Source organism: Dromiciops gliroides, chromosome 1, assembly GCF_019393635.1.
Source record: "Dromiciops gliroides isolate mDroGli1 chromosome 1, mDroGli1.pri, whole genome shotgun sequence".
In the NCBI taxonomy this organism is placed as follows: domain Eukaryota; kingdom Metazoa; phylum Chordata; class Mammalia; order Microbiotheria; family Microbiotheriidae; genus Dromiciops; species Dromiciops gliroides.
This window is the reverse complement of record NC_057861.1, coordinates 73,331,092-73,345,491: the sequence shown is the minus strand read 5'-3', so window position 1 is coordinate 73,345,491 and position 14,400 is coordinate 73,331,092. Positions and strand designations below refer to the sequence as shown.

The window sequence follows — 14,400 nt, the reverse complement described above, 5'->3', positions numbered from 1 at the left end:
TGACACTTACTAGCTGTGTGACCCTGGGCAAGTCACTTAACCCCCATTGCCCCACAAAAACAAAACAAAACAAACAAAAAAAAGAGAAATTATATCAAACATTCAAGAGATCAGAATTCAGATCGAATTGGTCCCAAAGGACCTTGATCACAGCTTCTCAATTGGAAGGTGGCAGACCATCAATACAGATTATACAAGCTGTCGGATAGGGTTTTTGTGTTTGTTGGCTTGCTTTAAGTGTTTGGGGTACAAAGGGAGAGTTCTAATTGGGGAGGTGAATGGAGGAATTGGGAAATAGATAGCAATGTAACAAAAACAGAAAATATAGGGGTTTGGGTTCTCCCTATATCACCCAGGCTGGAAATATAATGGCCACTGCAGGGCCCAAAGCCAATGCTGATCAGCATAAAAGCTTTAACCTGTCCATTTTTAAAAGTAAGCCAGTTTCAGTGGATAGAGCACCGGCCCTGGAGTCAGGAGTACCTGAGTTCAAATCCGGCCTCAGACACTTAACACTTACTAGCTGTGTGACCTTGGGCAAGTCACTTAACCCCAATTGCCTCACTAAAAAAAACCCCAAAAAAACCCAACAACAACAAAAGTAAGCCAGTTTATTCTTCCTTAGCCTGCCTGGTAGCCTTCCACTCCCTGGGAGAATCATCATATTTGTTCCAGGTTTAGTATGGACACCCAGTCAACTTGAACCCTATTGTAGCTCAGTTCTCCTAAACTCAGGAAATCCACCAGCTTCAGCCTCCCCAACAAAAGGGGCTACAGTTGTGCATAATCACTCTTGGCTCCAAAATGTGTTTAAATTTGACTTTTAAAATCCAATGGGGGGGCAGCTAGATGGCTCAGTGGATAGAGCACCGGCCCTGGAGTCAGGAGTACCTGAGTTCAAATCCGGCCTCAGACACTTAATACTTAACTAGCTGTGTGACCCTGGGCAAGTCACTTAACCCCAATTGCCTCACTAAAAAAAAAAAAAAAAAAAAAATCCAATAGGGGAGGGGTAGCTAGGTAGCACAGTGGATAAAGCACCGGCCCTGGATTCAGGAGGACTCGAGTTCCAAGCCAGCCTCACACACTTGACACTTACTAGCTGTGTGACCCTGGGCAAGTCACTTAACCCCAATTTCCTCACTTAAAAAAAAAAATCCAATAGGAGGACTATGTAGAAGAAGGACAGTTTCATGGTTGTCATTTAAGCAAATTAGAGTGAATATTTAAATAGTGGAATTGTGGAAACATAGCTCAGAACCCATCTTTGAACCACTATAGTGTCTAAACAAATGCTTAAGAACCTAGGCTTCCATTCAGGAAGTCAAGGGCATAGTTTCCAGGTAGAATTTGATTGTTATTTGAATAGAGGGAAAGTTTGGCTCTTGTTTGACACTTTAGTTTCAGTTTATTGATAGGTCAGAATTCTGAGACCGTCAAATTGTCCAGACATGATATATTTTGTAACTCCTGCATGAGTTCTTTTTTGGACATTAAAACTATTTATTGAAATGTTTCTAATACCCAGGAAGGTTTAAAGGACTTTGTATAGATTAAAAACTTGGACCTTTGAAGTCCTCTTTCAAGATACCTGTTGTGAAGCCAATAAAAGCTTTATCTCCCCCATCATAACCAGTAATCCACCATCCATTTATAGGACCAAGTTTTTTGGCTCTGATACCACCTAAAGGAAAAAAAAACAAAACAAAAATGCATACTTAATACTTTTTCTCTTTTAATAAAGAGAAAACCTTAAACCTCAACTCTGATATGAGCCATAAGTCAAATGGCCTAGGTTTTGAGAGCAGTAATAACTGATACTAAAGTACAACTGTGATACTCATATTCAGCTGGTAGAAGTACAAGAGAAACAAGAAAACAATGCTGGCAGGGCTGTGGAGAAACAGGCACATTATGACATTACTAGTGGTGCCATGACTTTGCGTAGCCTTTAAAAAGCAATGTGATAACATGGAAGAAGCCAATAAATTGGCCATAGACTCTAATCCACCAATCCCTCAGATTGAGACTATGCTTTAAAAATGTTATTAAAAAGGAAAGGGGAGAAAAAAAAAAGGGGGGGAGCAGCTAGGTGGCGCAGTGGATAAAGCACCAGCCCTGGATTCAGGAGGACCAGAGTTTAAATACGGCCTCAAACACTTGGCACTTAACTAGCTGTGTGACCCTGAGCAAGTCACTTAACCATCATTGCCTTGCAAAAATAAAAAATAAAAATAAATTTTAAAATATTTAAAAAAGAAAGGAGTGGGGATAAAGGGAAGGTGGAGGTGAAGGGTGGGAAAGTAAATAGTGTACTACATAAGAATAGAATAGGTAGTACTACGAATGACAAACATATTGAAAAAATAAGGAGTGAAGTTGTATAGAACAAGTTTTATGTTGTTATCCAACCACTAGCTACAGATGCCAACACCAACAGTAACCAAATCCAAACATATATCAATTGACCAAAAAAGGACACAGAAATGACATTTGTAACTTAAAAATCCAGAATTACGCTTCATTTGGAGTTTATGGCTTTGCATTATTTCTGGTTTATAGTTCGTGCTTGCTTTTATTGAATAGTTTAAATGAATGTAAAATGTGTATCCTTACCCTCTGGACTTGAGTTTTCATCATAGATTGGTTTTACTATACCACTGAAGAAGAGTTCTATGTTCTTCTCAACTAGGCCTGTATCGAAGGGGCACAAATGGCCCATTGAGTCATAAACACTGGTGAGTGGGAAGGAAAAAAAAAAAAAAGACACATGTAACAACTCACAAATTTAAATCAAGTATTACATTATATAAGTTAGCTCCTTTAATTTTTGTTTTTGTTTTTGTTTTTTTGTGTTTTTTTTTTTTTTTAGTGAGGCAGTTGGGGTTAAGTGACTTGCCCAGGGTCACACAGCTAGTAAGTGTTAAGTGTCTAAGGCCGGATTTGAACTCAGGTACTCCTGACTCCAGGGCCGGTGCTCTATCCACTGCGCCACCTAGCTGCCCCTGAAGCTGGATTTGAACTCAAGTCTTCCTGACTCCAGGTGTAATACTGTATCTAATTCAATACCCACATGCCCTTATCTCTCTTACTAGGTTATACCGTCACCCAGAGCAGGGATTGTCTATTTGTTTTCTTACTCCCTGTGGTACCCAGCTTGGTATTTCACCTAACAGTAGCCACTCAAACATTTGACAAATGAAGAATTCCTAGCACTGACAAAAGGAAGGCAACCTTCAGCCTGCAGAGAGGAATTTGGCTCTGTTACATCCTTGGGCTTCCTGGGCAAGGACCAAAGAAAATACTCTGGTTTATAGCAATTTTTACCAGAGAAAATTGAATATAGTGACATTATCCTTAAAAAAAAAATCCACATGGGGGCAGCTAGGTGGTACCGTGGATAAAGCACAGGCCCTGAATTCAGGAGGACCTGAGTTCAAATCCAGCCTCAGACACTTGACACTTAGTAGCCGTGTGACCTTGGGCAAGTCACTTAACCCTCATTGCCTCGCAAAACAAATTAAAAAACCCAAAACAAAAACCAAAATCCACAATAAAAGGGTAGTTTTCAATCTAAGTCCTTTGGGAAAGTGTCCCTTTCTTTAGTTCTCATTTTATAATGGCCACAACTTTAAGTAATTTTATAGTTCATGCTTGCATTTATTGAATAGTTTAAATAAATATGAATTTATACAAAGATAGTTTGAGAAAAGAATCTAAGTTTTGACTTAAGCCCTGAATGTCCTACCACCTCCTTTCTTCCTTGGGTTATATGACCTTTATCAGAAAGAAAGGGAGGATTAGTGGGGGATTTGAGTCTCCTATAAGAATTAAATAAATCTAGCCACAAAATTAAAAAGAAAGAAATTAAGGAGGTGAATAGGATGCTAGAAAGTTTAGATATGATAGATGTCTAGAGAAAATTGAATAGGGAGAGAAAGGAATATACCTTTTTCCTCAGTGGTACATGGCACATATTCAAAAATCGACCATGCATTAGGGCACAAAAACCTCATAGTGAAATGTAGAAAGGCAGAAATAGTAAATGCATCCTTCTCAGATCATGATGCAATAAAAATTACATGTAATAAGGAACCGTGGGAAGGTATACTGAAAATTAACTGGAAACTAAATAACCTCATTCTAAAGAATGAGTGGGACCCAGCAATACCACTTTTAGGTCTTTTTCCCAAAGAGATCATGGAAAGGGGAGAGGGACCCACATGTACAAAAATACTTATAGCTGCTCTGTACGTGGTGGCAAGGAATTGGAAGTTGAAGGGATGCCCATCAATTGGGGAATGGCTGGACAAGTTGTGGTATATGAATACAACTGAATACTATTGTGCTGTAAGAAACAATGAGCAGAGGGGCAGCTAGATGGCGCAGTGGATAAGCACCGGCCCTGGATTCAGGAGTACCAGAGTTCAAATCCGGCCTCAGACACTTACTAGCTGTGTGACCCTGGGCAAGTCACTTAACCCCAATTGCCTCACCAAAAAAAACCAAAAACAAAAAAAAAAAAAAAAAAAAAGAAAGAAACAATGAGCAGGAGGAGTCCAGAGAAACCTGGAAGGACTTGCATGAACTGATGATGAGTGAGATGAGCAGAACCAGAAGAACACTGTACACAGTATCATCAACATCGAGTGTTGACCTACTGTGATGGACTATATTCTTCTCACCAATGCAATGGTACAGAAGAGTTCCAGGGAACTCATGATGGAAGAGGATCTCCAAATCCAGGGAAAAAAAAAAAAAAAAAAAGAACCGTGGAGTATAGATGCTGAATGAACCATACTATTTTGTTTGTTTTCGGTGCTGTTTTTCTATTTTGAGGTTTTTCCATCATTGCTCTGATTTTTCTCTTATAATATGACTAATGCAGAAATATGTTTAATGTTATTATGTGTGTGTATGTATGTATATATATATATATATATATATATATATATATATATAGCCTATATCAGATTACCTGCTTGTCTAGGGGAGGGGAGAGGGAGGGAGAAATATCTGAAATTGGAAAGCTTGTATAAACAAAAGTTGAGAACTATCTTTACATGTAACGGGGAAAAAAATACTTTATTAATTAAAAAAAAATAAAGAATGAGTGGGTCAGACAACAAATCATAGAAACAATCAATAACTTCATCCAAGAATGACGATAATGAGACAACATGCCAAAACAAAGAGAAAGAGAAGATCAATGAATTGGGATGCAACTAAAAAAGCTTAAAAAAAAAAAAACAAACACCAAATTAAAAATCCCCAACTGAATAATAAATTAGAAATCCTGAAAATAAAAGGAGAAATTAATAAAATTGACAGTAAGAAAACCATAGAATTAATCAATAAAATTAAGGGCTGATTTTACAAAAAAAATAAAATAGATAAACCTTTGGTTAATTTGATTTTTAAAAAAAGAAAATAAAACCAAATTACCAGTATCAAAAATGAAAGGGGTGATTTCACCACCAATGAAGTAGAAATTAAAGCAATAATTAAGAACTATTTTAGGGGCAGCTAGGTGGCACAGTGGATAAAGCACCAGCCCTGGATTCAGGAGTACCTGAGTTCAAATCCGGCCTCAGACACTTGACACTTACTAGCTGTGTGACCCTGGGCAAGTCACTTAACCCCATTGCCCCGTGCAAAAAAAAAAAAAAAAAAAAAGAACTATTTTGCCCAACTGTATGCCAATAAATTTGACAATCTAAATGAAATGGATACATAATTACAAAAATACAAATTGCCCAAGTTAACAGAAGAGGTAATAAAGTCCTTAAATAAGCCCATATTAGGAAAAAAAAAATTGAACAAGCCATTAATGAACTCCCTAAGAAAAAATCTCCAGGGCCAGATGGGTTTACAAGTGAATTCTACCAAACATTTAAAGAACAATAAATCCCAATAATATACAAATTTGGTGGAACTCCTTCACTTATTTTCCCAAATTCCTTTTATGACAAATATTGTGTTGATACCAAAATCAAGCAGAGCCAAAACAGAGAAAGAAAATTATAGACCAATTTCCCTAATGAATATTGATACAAAAATCTTGAATAAGATATTAACAAGGAGATTACAGCAAGTGATCACCAGGATAATATACTATGACCAGGTGGCATTTGTACCAGGAATGCAGAGCTGGTTCAACATTAGAAAAACTATTCATATAATCAACCATATCGATAAAAAAAACTAACCAAAATCATATGATTATCTCAATAGATGCAGAAAAAGCTTTCGACAAAATACAGCACTCATTCCCAATAAAAACACTAGAGAGCATAGGAATAGGTGGAGCTTTCCTTCAAATAATAAGCAGTATCTACCTAAAACCATCAGCAAACATTATATGTAATGGAGATCAATTAAAGGCCTTCCAATAAGATCAGGTGTGAAACAGGGATGTTCATAATCACCAGAAAGAAAGGGAGGAACCCATTATATGTTCAGCTAGCTATTTGTAGGCGTCCTGAATACTTGGGCTAATCAATCCAAGCACCAAAGAACCACCTACCTCCCCTTTCCTCACCCCCACTCCATATTACCTGAAGTAGGTTATTTTATGTTGTGGGAAATAGTCGTAGCTCTCAGTGCCTGGTTTGTCATCTTCAAAAATGCATAGCAGTTTGTCAGCCAACACCTCTGGTTCTTCCAACTGAGAGAAGTTTCAGAGTTAGACAGAAGAAGGGCCAAGATGGAGATCTGCTGTCCCCCTCCTTCCAACCCACAACCAAACTCACAGCATCATTGGGGTCTCCCAGGAAATGTTTCAGATCAGGGTCATCCAGATACTGCAGACACTGTGGACACTGAGGAGACTGAAGAGAAAGGTCACACACAGCATTCAGAAAAATCGAGTTGCCATTCCCTACTACAAAGCACTGGAGCCGGGTCCTGTCTTTAGGTAAGCCCAGCTCATTCTGATTGTCAGTCACTCACAGCCAGTTGTGTGTAGGGAATAGTGTGGATCACATTTCAAATGTACTAAAGGGTACATTTTGAACAATATAAATCTTTTCCTAAGAAAAGGAGCCATCCTCCAAGTTAGTCCTTGTTCCAATCTTTTTTCCCTTATAGTAAGGTACTTTTCTGCAATGGAACCGATTCAGAAAAAGGGGGAAAAAATGTTATTCCTTATCACCAACCCCTTAGCCTTAATTTTAAATTTGTGATCAAATTGCATTTCGATGTAGTCAAGGCTTGGGAAAGCTGTCTGAATCAAACTTCTGAAGTTCTTCTAAAGAAATTGCTAGCCCGTACAACAAGGCTATACCTAAGGGTTACACCCCTATTTTCTACCACACAGATATTTGCAGGGAGAAGAGAATAGCTAACATATATGTAGGCTTTAAGTTTACAAAGTGCTTCACATGTAATCTCATTTGAACTTCATGACTACCCTGTGAAGTGGGTGCTATTATCCCTTTTCACAGATAAAAAAACTGAGGCACAAAGAGCTCCTTATCCAGGGGTCACACAGCTAACAAGTATCTGAGGCAGGTTGGGCTATACCATCTAAGTCCCATATAAATATTGACCCTTCTCCCAGACTCCCCTCAGTGGTCTTCAGCTGCTTCCCAAGCCTTGTACCTTGTGTTTCTTTATCAGTGCCGTACTTCTACGTGGTTTGGTGGCAAGGGTGGGGATGACTGGGGAGAGTAAGTCAGAGGGAAGGATCATCTCAGAATATCCACTCCAGGGAGTTTCATTCTTCACAGAAAGAGCCTGGGCAAAGGAAGATTTCCTCCTCCTCCTCCCTGGACAGGCAAGGGCCTCTTGCCTAGAATTCCAAGGGGCCTATGTCCCCAGAAATAAACAACACCCCCAATATATTCATACTTGTGTAGTAGGGAAGCTTCAGCTTGTTTTGCTTCCTAATGTAAAAACTCTATTATTTTGTCCCTTTACTTACTACAGCATTAGCTGAAGGGGTGGAGAGGGAGTTATGAGACCGAGCTAAAAGGGCCCTTAGATAGCCAATCCAACCCCTCATAGAAACTTCTCTAGCACCAGATATTAAGCAACTTGCCTAATGTCACAAATAGTGGGGGGGGGGGTACCAGAACCATCTAAGGAATCAAAGTTAAGGTTCTAGGGTCTAGTATACCAGGGTGCATTAATAGTGAGCAGTTAGAAAAGTACTTTAAGGTTTGCAAGACATTAAATGTACCTTTTTTTTTTTTTGTCCAAGGCAATGAAGGTTAAGTGACTTGACTAGGGTCACACAGCTAGTAAGTGTCAAGTGTCTGAGGTTGGATTTGAACTCAGATCCTCCTGAATCCAGGGCCCATGCTTTATTCACTGTGCCACCTAGCTGCCCAAATGTACCCGATTTTGTTTGATCCATACTACCCTGGAAGGCAAGTACTATAATACCCATTTCATAAATGAGAACAGTAGAAATCTATCCCTCCTAAATTCAGTGTCACCCAAATAAGAAAAAGCCTACCTCTCTGGATGTTGAGGCTTTACTGGAGGGAGATTTTTTTGGAGGAGGTCTGGGAAGAAAAATTCAAAATCAGTGCTGAAGATACAATAGCTTGATGGAGGAGCTATTTTGAGTGGTGAAGTCTAGTGTTCTAGTCTGCTGGTGCCTTGCAAAGTCTGTTTCTGTGCTTCAGAGTCAGGCAGCTCTCCTTAAGTGCTTTACTATGTGACATGCCCCGTGCTTCAAAGAAAAGTGATTTGGTTACACTTTACCAAATTTGAAGTTTAGGGACAGAAGGGTTTGGTGCTTTAATGGAACCTTATCCTGACATAATAGATGGGACCCTGGTTCTCAAAGGTTCAAGGCCTCAATTAGTTTTAGAGTCAAAACCTAGACCAACCAGTCAAGCACAAGCTCTGGCAGCTTTTACCAAGTGCGGGGAAAGGTTTTGAGCATGAGAGAAGCTTGGCGAGTCCACAAATAGCAACTTTGCACTGATCAAGCTTTGCATTGATGGTGGGGATTCCCTAGGGCCATAAGCATTCTGTGCTGTGGGAAATGGCTGTAGCTCTCAAAGCCCCATGTCAATTAAATAATTAGTTGTGTCTAAGAAAAAAATTTTAATTTATGGTTTTGTTTTGGTGATTATCACCTTGGGAAGAACTCTGATAATAGCTAACATTGGTACAGTACCTTAAGGTCTATAAAGAACTTAATGAGTGTCCTTTTCTTTTTTTTTTTAAATCTTAAAAACTGAGGTACAGGTTATTATTATCCCCATTTTCCAGATGGGGAAATCGAGAATATGCCCAGAGTCACCTAGCTAGTCAAGACTCAGGAATAGGATTTGAACCCCCTCTTCCCTACAAGTCCAGTTCCTTGTTCACCACATCACCTAGCTGCCAATAAGAATTTTACCAAATGAAAAGAGAAGTCCAGAATTGGCTACAACTTTACAACTGTCTCAAATAATCTAGTTCCAATTTAGGTCTGAACCCCCCGATTCTCTGACTGCCTCTTCAAGTAGTGCAGTTTTAATACCCATGAAATCATACAAGAACCAAGGATATGTTCGCTGTTCTTACCTTTTCTTGGCTTGAGTCTTCATTTTCTTCTCATCTCGTCCCTGAAAGGAAGAAAACAAGTACATGTTAAGTGCCTACTGTGTTCCAGGTACTGCCAAGTCATAAACGAACCCAAGTCTTCCTAATTCCAACTCTCCTGTTCTATTCAGAGACACCTAGCTGCCTCTTAGATACAGGGACATGGTCCGTTTTCACCTGGCCTCTGGCTAGGCTCTCATTTCCTTTGGTCAAGAGAAATTTGTTCACACCTTAAAGAGGTCACAAGGCATGGATGCATCTTCACAGTTAAAACACCTTGTTAGCTTATTAATACTCCAATGTATCTCTTATCTGTCTTTTGCTTTTTCTGTCTTCAGTTGGAAGAGGATAAGTCAGTTGGTCAGATACCACAACAGTCCCATATACAATGTACTTCCAATAACCTTTTTATCATTTAGCTGGTTTTCTTACTCTTTAACTGAAACACTTCGAGACTTCTCTTCTTGGGAATTTTCCAGATACCTTTCCCTACTCCCCAAAAGCACCAGTGTAAGAAAACCACAAGACATGATCCAAGTGACAAAAGATGCTTGGACAGCAAGTTACTCACCCTAGAAGTCTCTTCCTCTGCTGAAGAGGAGTCTTCAGAAGACCATGATACCTTTCTTTTAATGACCCTGTCATCCAAAAGAAAGTCCTTGTTTAAAAGGAGGCATATTCTGCATAGCTACCAGCATCTTAGCTACTAACCAAGCTAGACACCTTTCTACCTAACTAGTTTTTCCAAATGTCTAGCCTATTTCACACAAAAGGAGATAAACCCAATCAACTTAGGAAGGCATGGTACAGTTTGCCTCTTCCCACCAACCAAGCCTAACCTCCCCCTCAAAAAAAAAAAAAAAAGTTTATAAAATGAAACCATGTAATAGCACTTGAAGATCTAGTCACAAAGCTCAGGCATCAATCGATCTTTGGAAGCAGAGGATCAACATGCCATGTGGCAGACTTGCTGGGTGAAGCCCAGCAAACACCCAAAAAAAAAAAAAAAAAAGTGGGAGAAGAGGAACAATGGAAACTGAAACTAGATTCGCCAGAGGTTGTCAAGATAACTGAAATTCTAAGTTTTCTACCAACATTCTAAACCAAAATATGATTTAGATCATTGCCTAGGTAAGACAGACCATTACTGATATACTCACCCCGAAGATCTCCTTGGTGTAGGAGAGCTCTTGGTGGCTTTTGAGAGACGTGGTGAAGACCCTGTTTAAAGAAGGCAACACAAGGTCATTGTTTTGTTATTTGTGGGGTGGGGTTTAGAGACTCCTACTCCCCTGACAGAGGAATACCAGCATGCATTTTCTAATGCATGAAGTATACTGACCCATCCTCTTTTTTTTTAATTTTTAATTTTTAGTGAGGCAATTGGGGTTAAGTGACTTGCCCAGGGTCACACAGCTAGTTAAGTGTCAAGTGTCTGAGGCAGGATTTGAACTCAGGTCCTCCTGAATCCAGAGCCGGTGCTCTATCCACTGCGCCACCTAGCTGCCCCTCCCATCCTCTTTTTTAAAAGAAAAATATTGGCTGATATCATTCTATACTTAAAATATGCTGAGAGTAACTACTATTGGCACTCTTGGCATATAAGAGTTCAAGGGGGAAAGGACTTGAATACTAATAGAAAGTATACTCTATGACAGAGTATTTAAACCCATTTTATTACATTTTATGTGACCTTATGAGCTCTTCCCAAATATGGTTAACTCAACTATGTCCTAGGAACTTTGTACATCCTACTAGAAGGCAAGTTTTATGTCTAAAAGAGCTCTATGCAGGGTAACTAAGGCTTAGCCCTAGAGCACCAACAGCACTAGCCATCTTTGAGTAGCTTAGAAAGAAGCTTTTGCATCAAGTTGGCAAGATTTATTACAATGGGAATCTATCAGTGCTTGACTTTTTCCTCCCCTGTCCTACCATTCCAATGAAGGCACTTGCTCTGGGTGCTGTTCATAGTGGTTGCCCCAAGAGTAAGAAGCCATAATTCCATCCGATACCCAAGAAGTTCTGTACCTGAAGTCACAGGAACCTAGGTCACAAATAATACAAAATATTCTCTCTATTCTTAGAATAAAGAGGGAAAATTAGTTCCTACCAGGATGAATGCTAGAGGTAGAATTGTAGAAATCTAGACAACATTTCCCCTGGATCCATTTGGTTGAAAGCTAGAAGCTTGCTCTCTCCTTCAAAATCAATGTCACATAAGTGGTCTTGAACATCAGATACACCAATGTTTAAGAGCCATTCCCAGGGGCAGCTAGGTGGCACAGTAGATAAAGCACCTGCCCTGGACTCAGGAGGACCAGAGTTCAAATCCGACCTCAGACACTTGACACTTACTAGCTGTGTGACCCTGGGCAAGTCACTTAACCCTCATTGTCCCACCAAAAAAAAAAAAAGAAAAGAAAAAGAAGTACTCAGAAGAGCCATTCCCTTTCATCTCACCATCTCACTTACTTCTGGGTAAAGACTGGAATTGAATCTTTTTTCCTCTTTTCCAGTCCATCTCTTCTTCAGAGCTTGAGCTTGAGTCTGAAAGCATTGCAGCACTCTTTTTCTAAACAGTCCCTTTTCTGATGACAACTAGGATCTTTTCTCCAAGGCCAATTCTTTATTTGGTGAGAATTTTACTTGAAACCAGTTATCCTCCCCTAGAATAGGGGAGAGACCATTTAAAGAGTAGTTAGCATGGCAAGCCAGGCAATTTTCTTCTGCACTAAAAGGAGGAGGGAGCTGTGTACCAAGTTGGACAGTAAAGACAGTTTCAGACAGTTTCTCTTAATCATTTCCTACCTAGCTACTTTCCTAGACTTCATCTCCAGAAACTCATTCAACAAGATGAAATCAACTCAGATTCACACCTCTTCCATATACCCTGCCCCTAGGATGTCCCCCCTTCCCTCTAACTGGAAGGGATGGAGGATGAACACAGATCAGATCCACCACTATTTAAGGAAGGAACCCAGTGAATTCTCATCATATCCCACCTGGCTGCTTTTCTGGACTTCATCTCCATAGATTTATTATTCCACAAGATTTTTTTTAAACCCTCAAATTTATGCCTTGTCAGATCATTTCTCTCCAACTTCATGATTAGTTAATGCCCCTTAGCCCCCACTTTTCAGCTTCTTTTTACGTGTTGTCTTCCCACCTCACCCCCCCTTTAGGCTCCTTGAGGTCAAGGATTGTTTTATGCCTTTCTTCATATCTCCAGAGCTCAGCACAATTCCTGACACACAGTAGGTGTTTAATAAATATTTATTAACTTCGATGCAGTTTAGACTCATAGTCAGACTGATGTGCTTACAGAAACTCATGCAATAGACAATTTCTCCTGAAGGGGAAAAAGGATAATCAGAGCTCCTCAAACTTGCAATACATGGGAATACAGAAGAGAAATTCAGTATTAGCATATAGCAACACTCCATGCAGACACAGAGGCACTCAAAATCTTGCTGGAAATGTTGCTGAACTGACAGCAAGTTCAACAGAATGAATGAAACCACAAGACACAGTAACAAGGTACTTCGGTGTGGATCACCACAATATCATAGGTGGAAAGGATTGAGATTACCACACCTTCCCCAGGCCTCAGTTTCTCCTCTGGTTAGAAACCAAGGGAAAAGTCTAAGGCTATGGGAAATCACATGCCTACAATGACTAGACTGACATAAAAAACTTAAGACCCCGAAACTCAGATCAATTTTAATGACTAGTCTCAGTCCTGAAAGATAAATTAGAAAATATACCCTTCTCTATGAGATGGGGAAGAGATATGTGTGTCCAGTGGCTTGGGCTGTTTCTCTCTTACCAGGAGGGCTATGAACAAGAAGGGACATGTAAGAACAAAGAGGTTAACAATACAAATATCAAATTAAATGAGAAACTGAACATTAGAACAAAATCGGTTTCTCTGAATAGAGTTAAACGAGTTAGGGTACTTATATCAACTGATTCATGGTGAAGTGAGCAGAACCAGGAGAATTGTGCAGTGACAGCAATATTGTTTCAATGAAGAACTATGATAACTAGTCTCAGCAACGCAATGATACAAGACAATCCCAAAGGACGAATGATGAAGCATAATATCTACCTCCAAAGAAAGAACTGATATTGATGGAACACAGACTGAAGCATGCTAATTTTCACTTTCATTTTTTTTCTTTTATTCAAGTTCCTATATAAAATGACTAATATGGCACATGTAGAACCAATATTTGATTGCTTATTGTGACCTTTTTTGAGGTGGTAACTGGCCCAAGAAAATGAACACTAATCTAGATCTGCTGGTCTGTTTTAAGACCATATTAAGCTCTTGCAAATTAGTTACTTGGCAGTAAGCTAGAGTTCCCCATAGCATAAGTTCCAGGGCTTACTGCCGTGGCTGACATATAGAAGGTACTTAATAAATGCTTGCTGACTTGCCTTGGTATAGGGTATTTGGAAATTCTGTTCTCTTTGGGGAAAAAAAAAGATGGCTCTGGAATTAGCTCTTAAGAAAAAAGCAACAAGGACAAAAAGAATAGTGCTTCAAAACCAAAAAAGCTTAGTATGGGAAAAAAATTCATCTTAGATAATTCTACCAGATATTATTCATTAGATACATGAACACCTTCTTGGAGAGAAGGTTAATGGCAGAATTTTCCCCTGCTAAATCAGTGAAGATCTCAAGCAGTTTTTTGTTTTTGTTTTTGGGGTTTTTTTGTTTGTTTGTTTTAGTGAGGCAATTGGGGTTAAGTGATTTGCCCAGGGTCACACAACTAGTAACAGTCAAGTGTCTGAGGCCAGATTTGAACTCGGGTACTCCTGACTCCAGGGCCGGTGCTCTATCCACTGTGCCAC

General features: G+C 39.4%; 1 protein-coding gene across 1 annotated transcript in view; it reads right to left on the bottom strand.

The window, feature by feature from the left end:
• LOC122745599 (DNA (cytosine-5)-methyltransferase 1-like) overlaps positions 1-11,540 on the bottom strand; it is a 42,589-nt gene extending 31,049 nt beyond the window's left edge. The window contains 6 exon segments of the mRNA XM_043990971.1: positions 1,592-1,684; positions 2,617-2,735; positions 6,558-6,667; positions 6,753-6,830; positions 10,704-10,764; positions 11,476-11,540. Of these exon segments, the coding sequence (XP_043846906.1) occupies positions 1,592-1,684; positions 2,617-2,735; positions 6,558-6,667; positions 6,753-6,830; positions 10,704-10,764; positions 11,476-11,540 (526 nt within the window).
• Between the last annotated feature and the right edge of the window lie 2,860 nt (positions 11,541-14,400).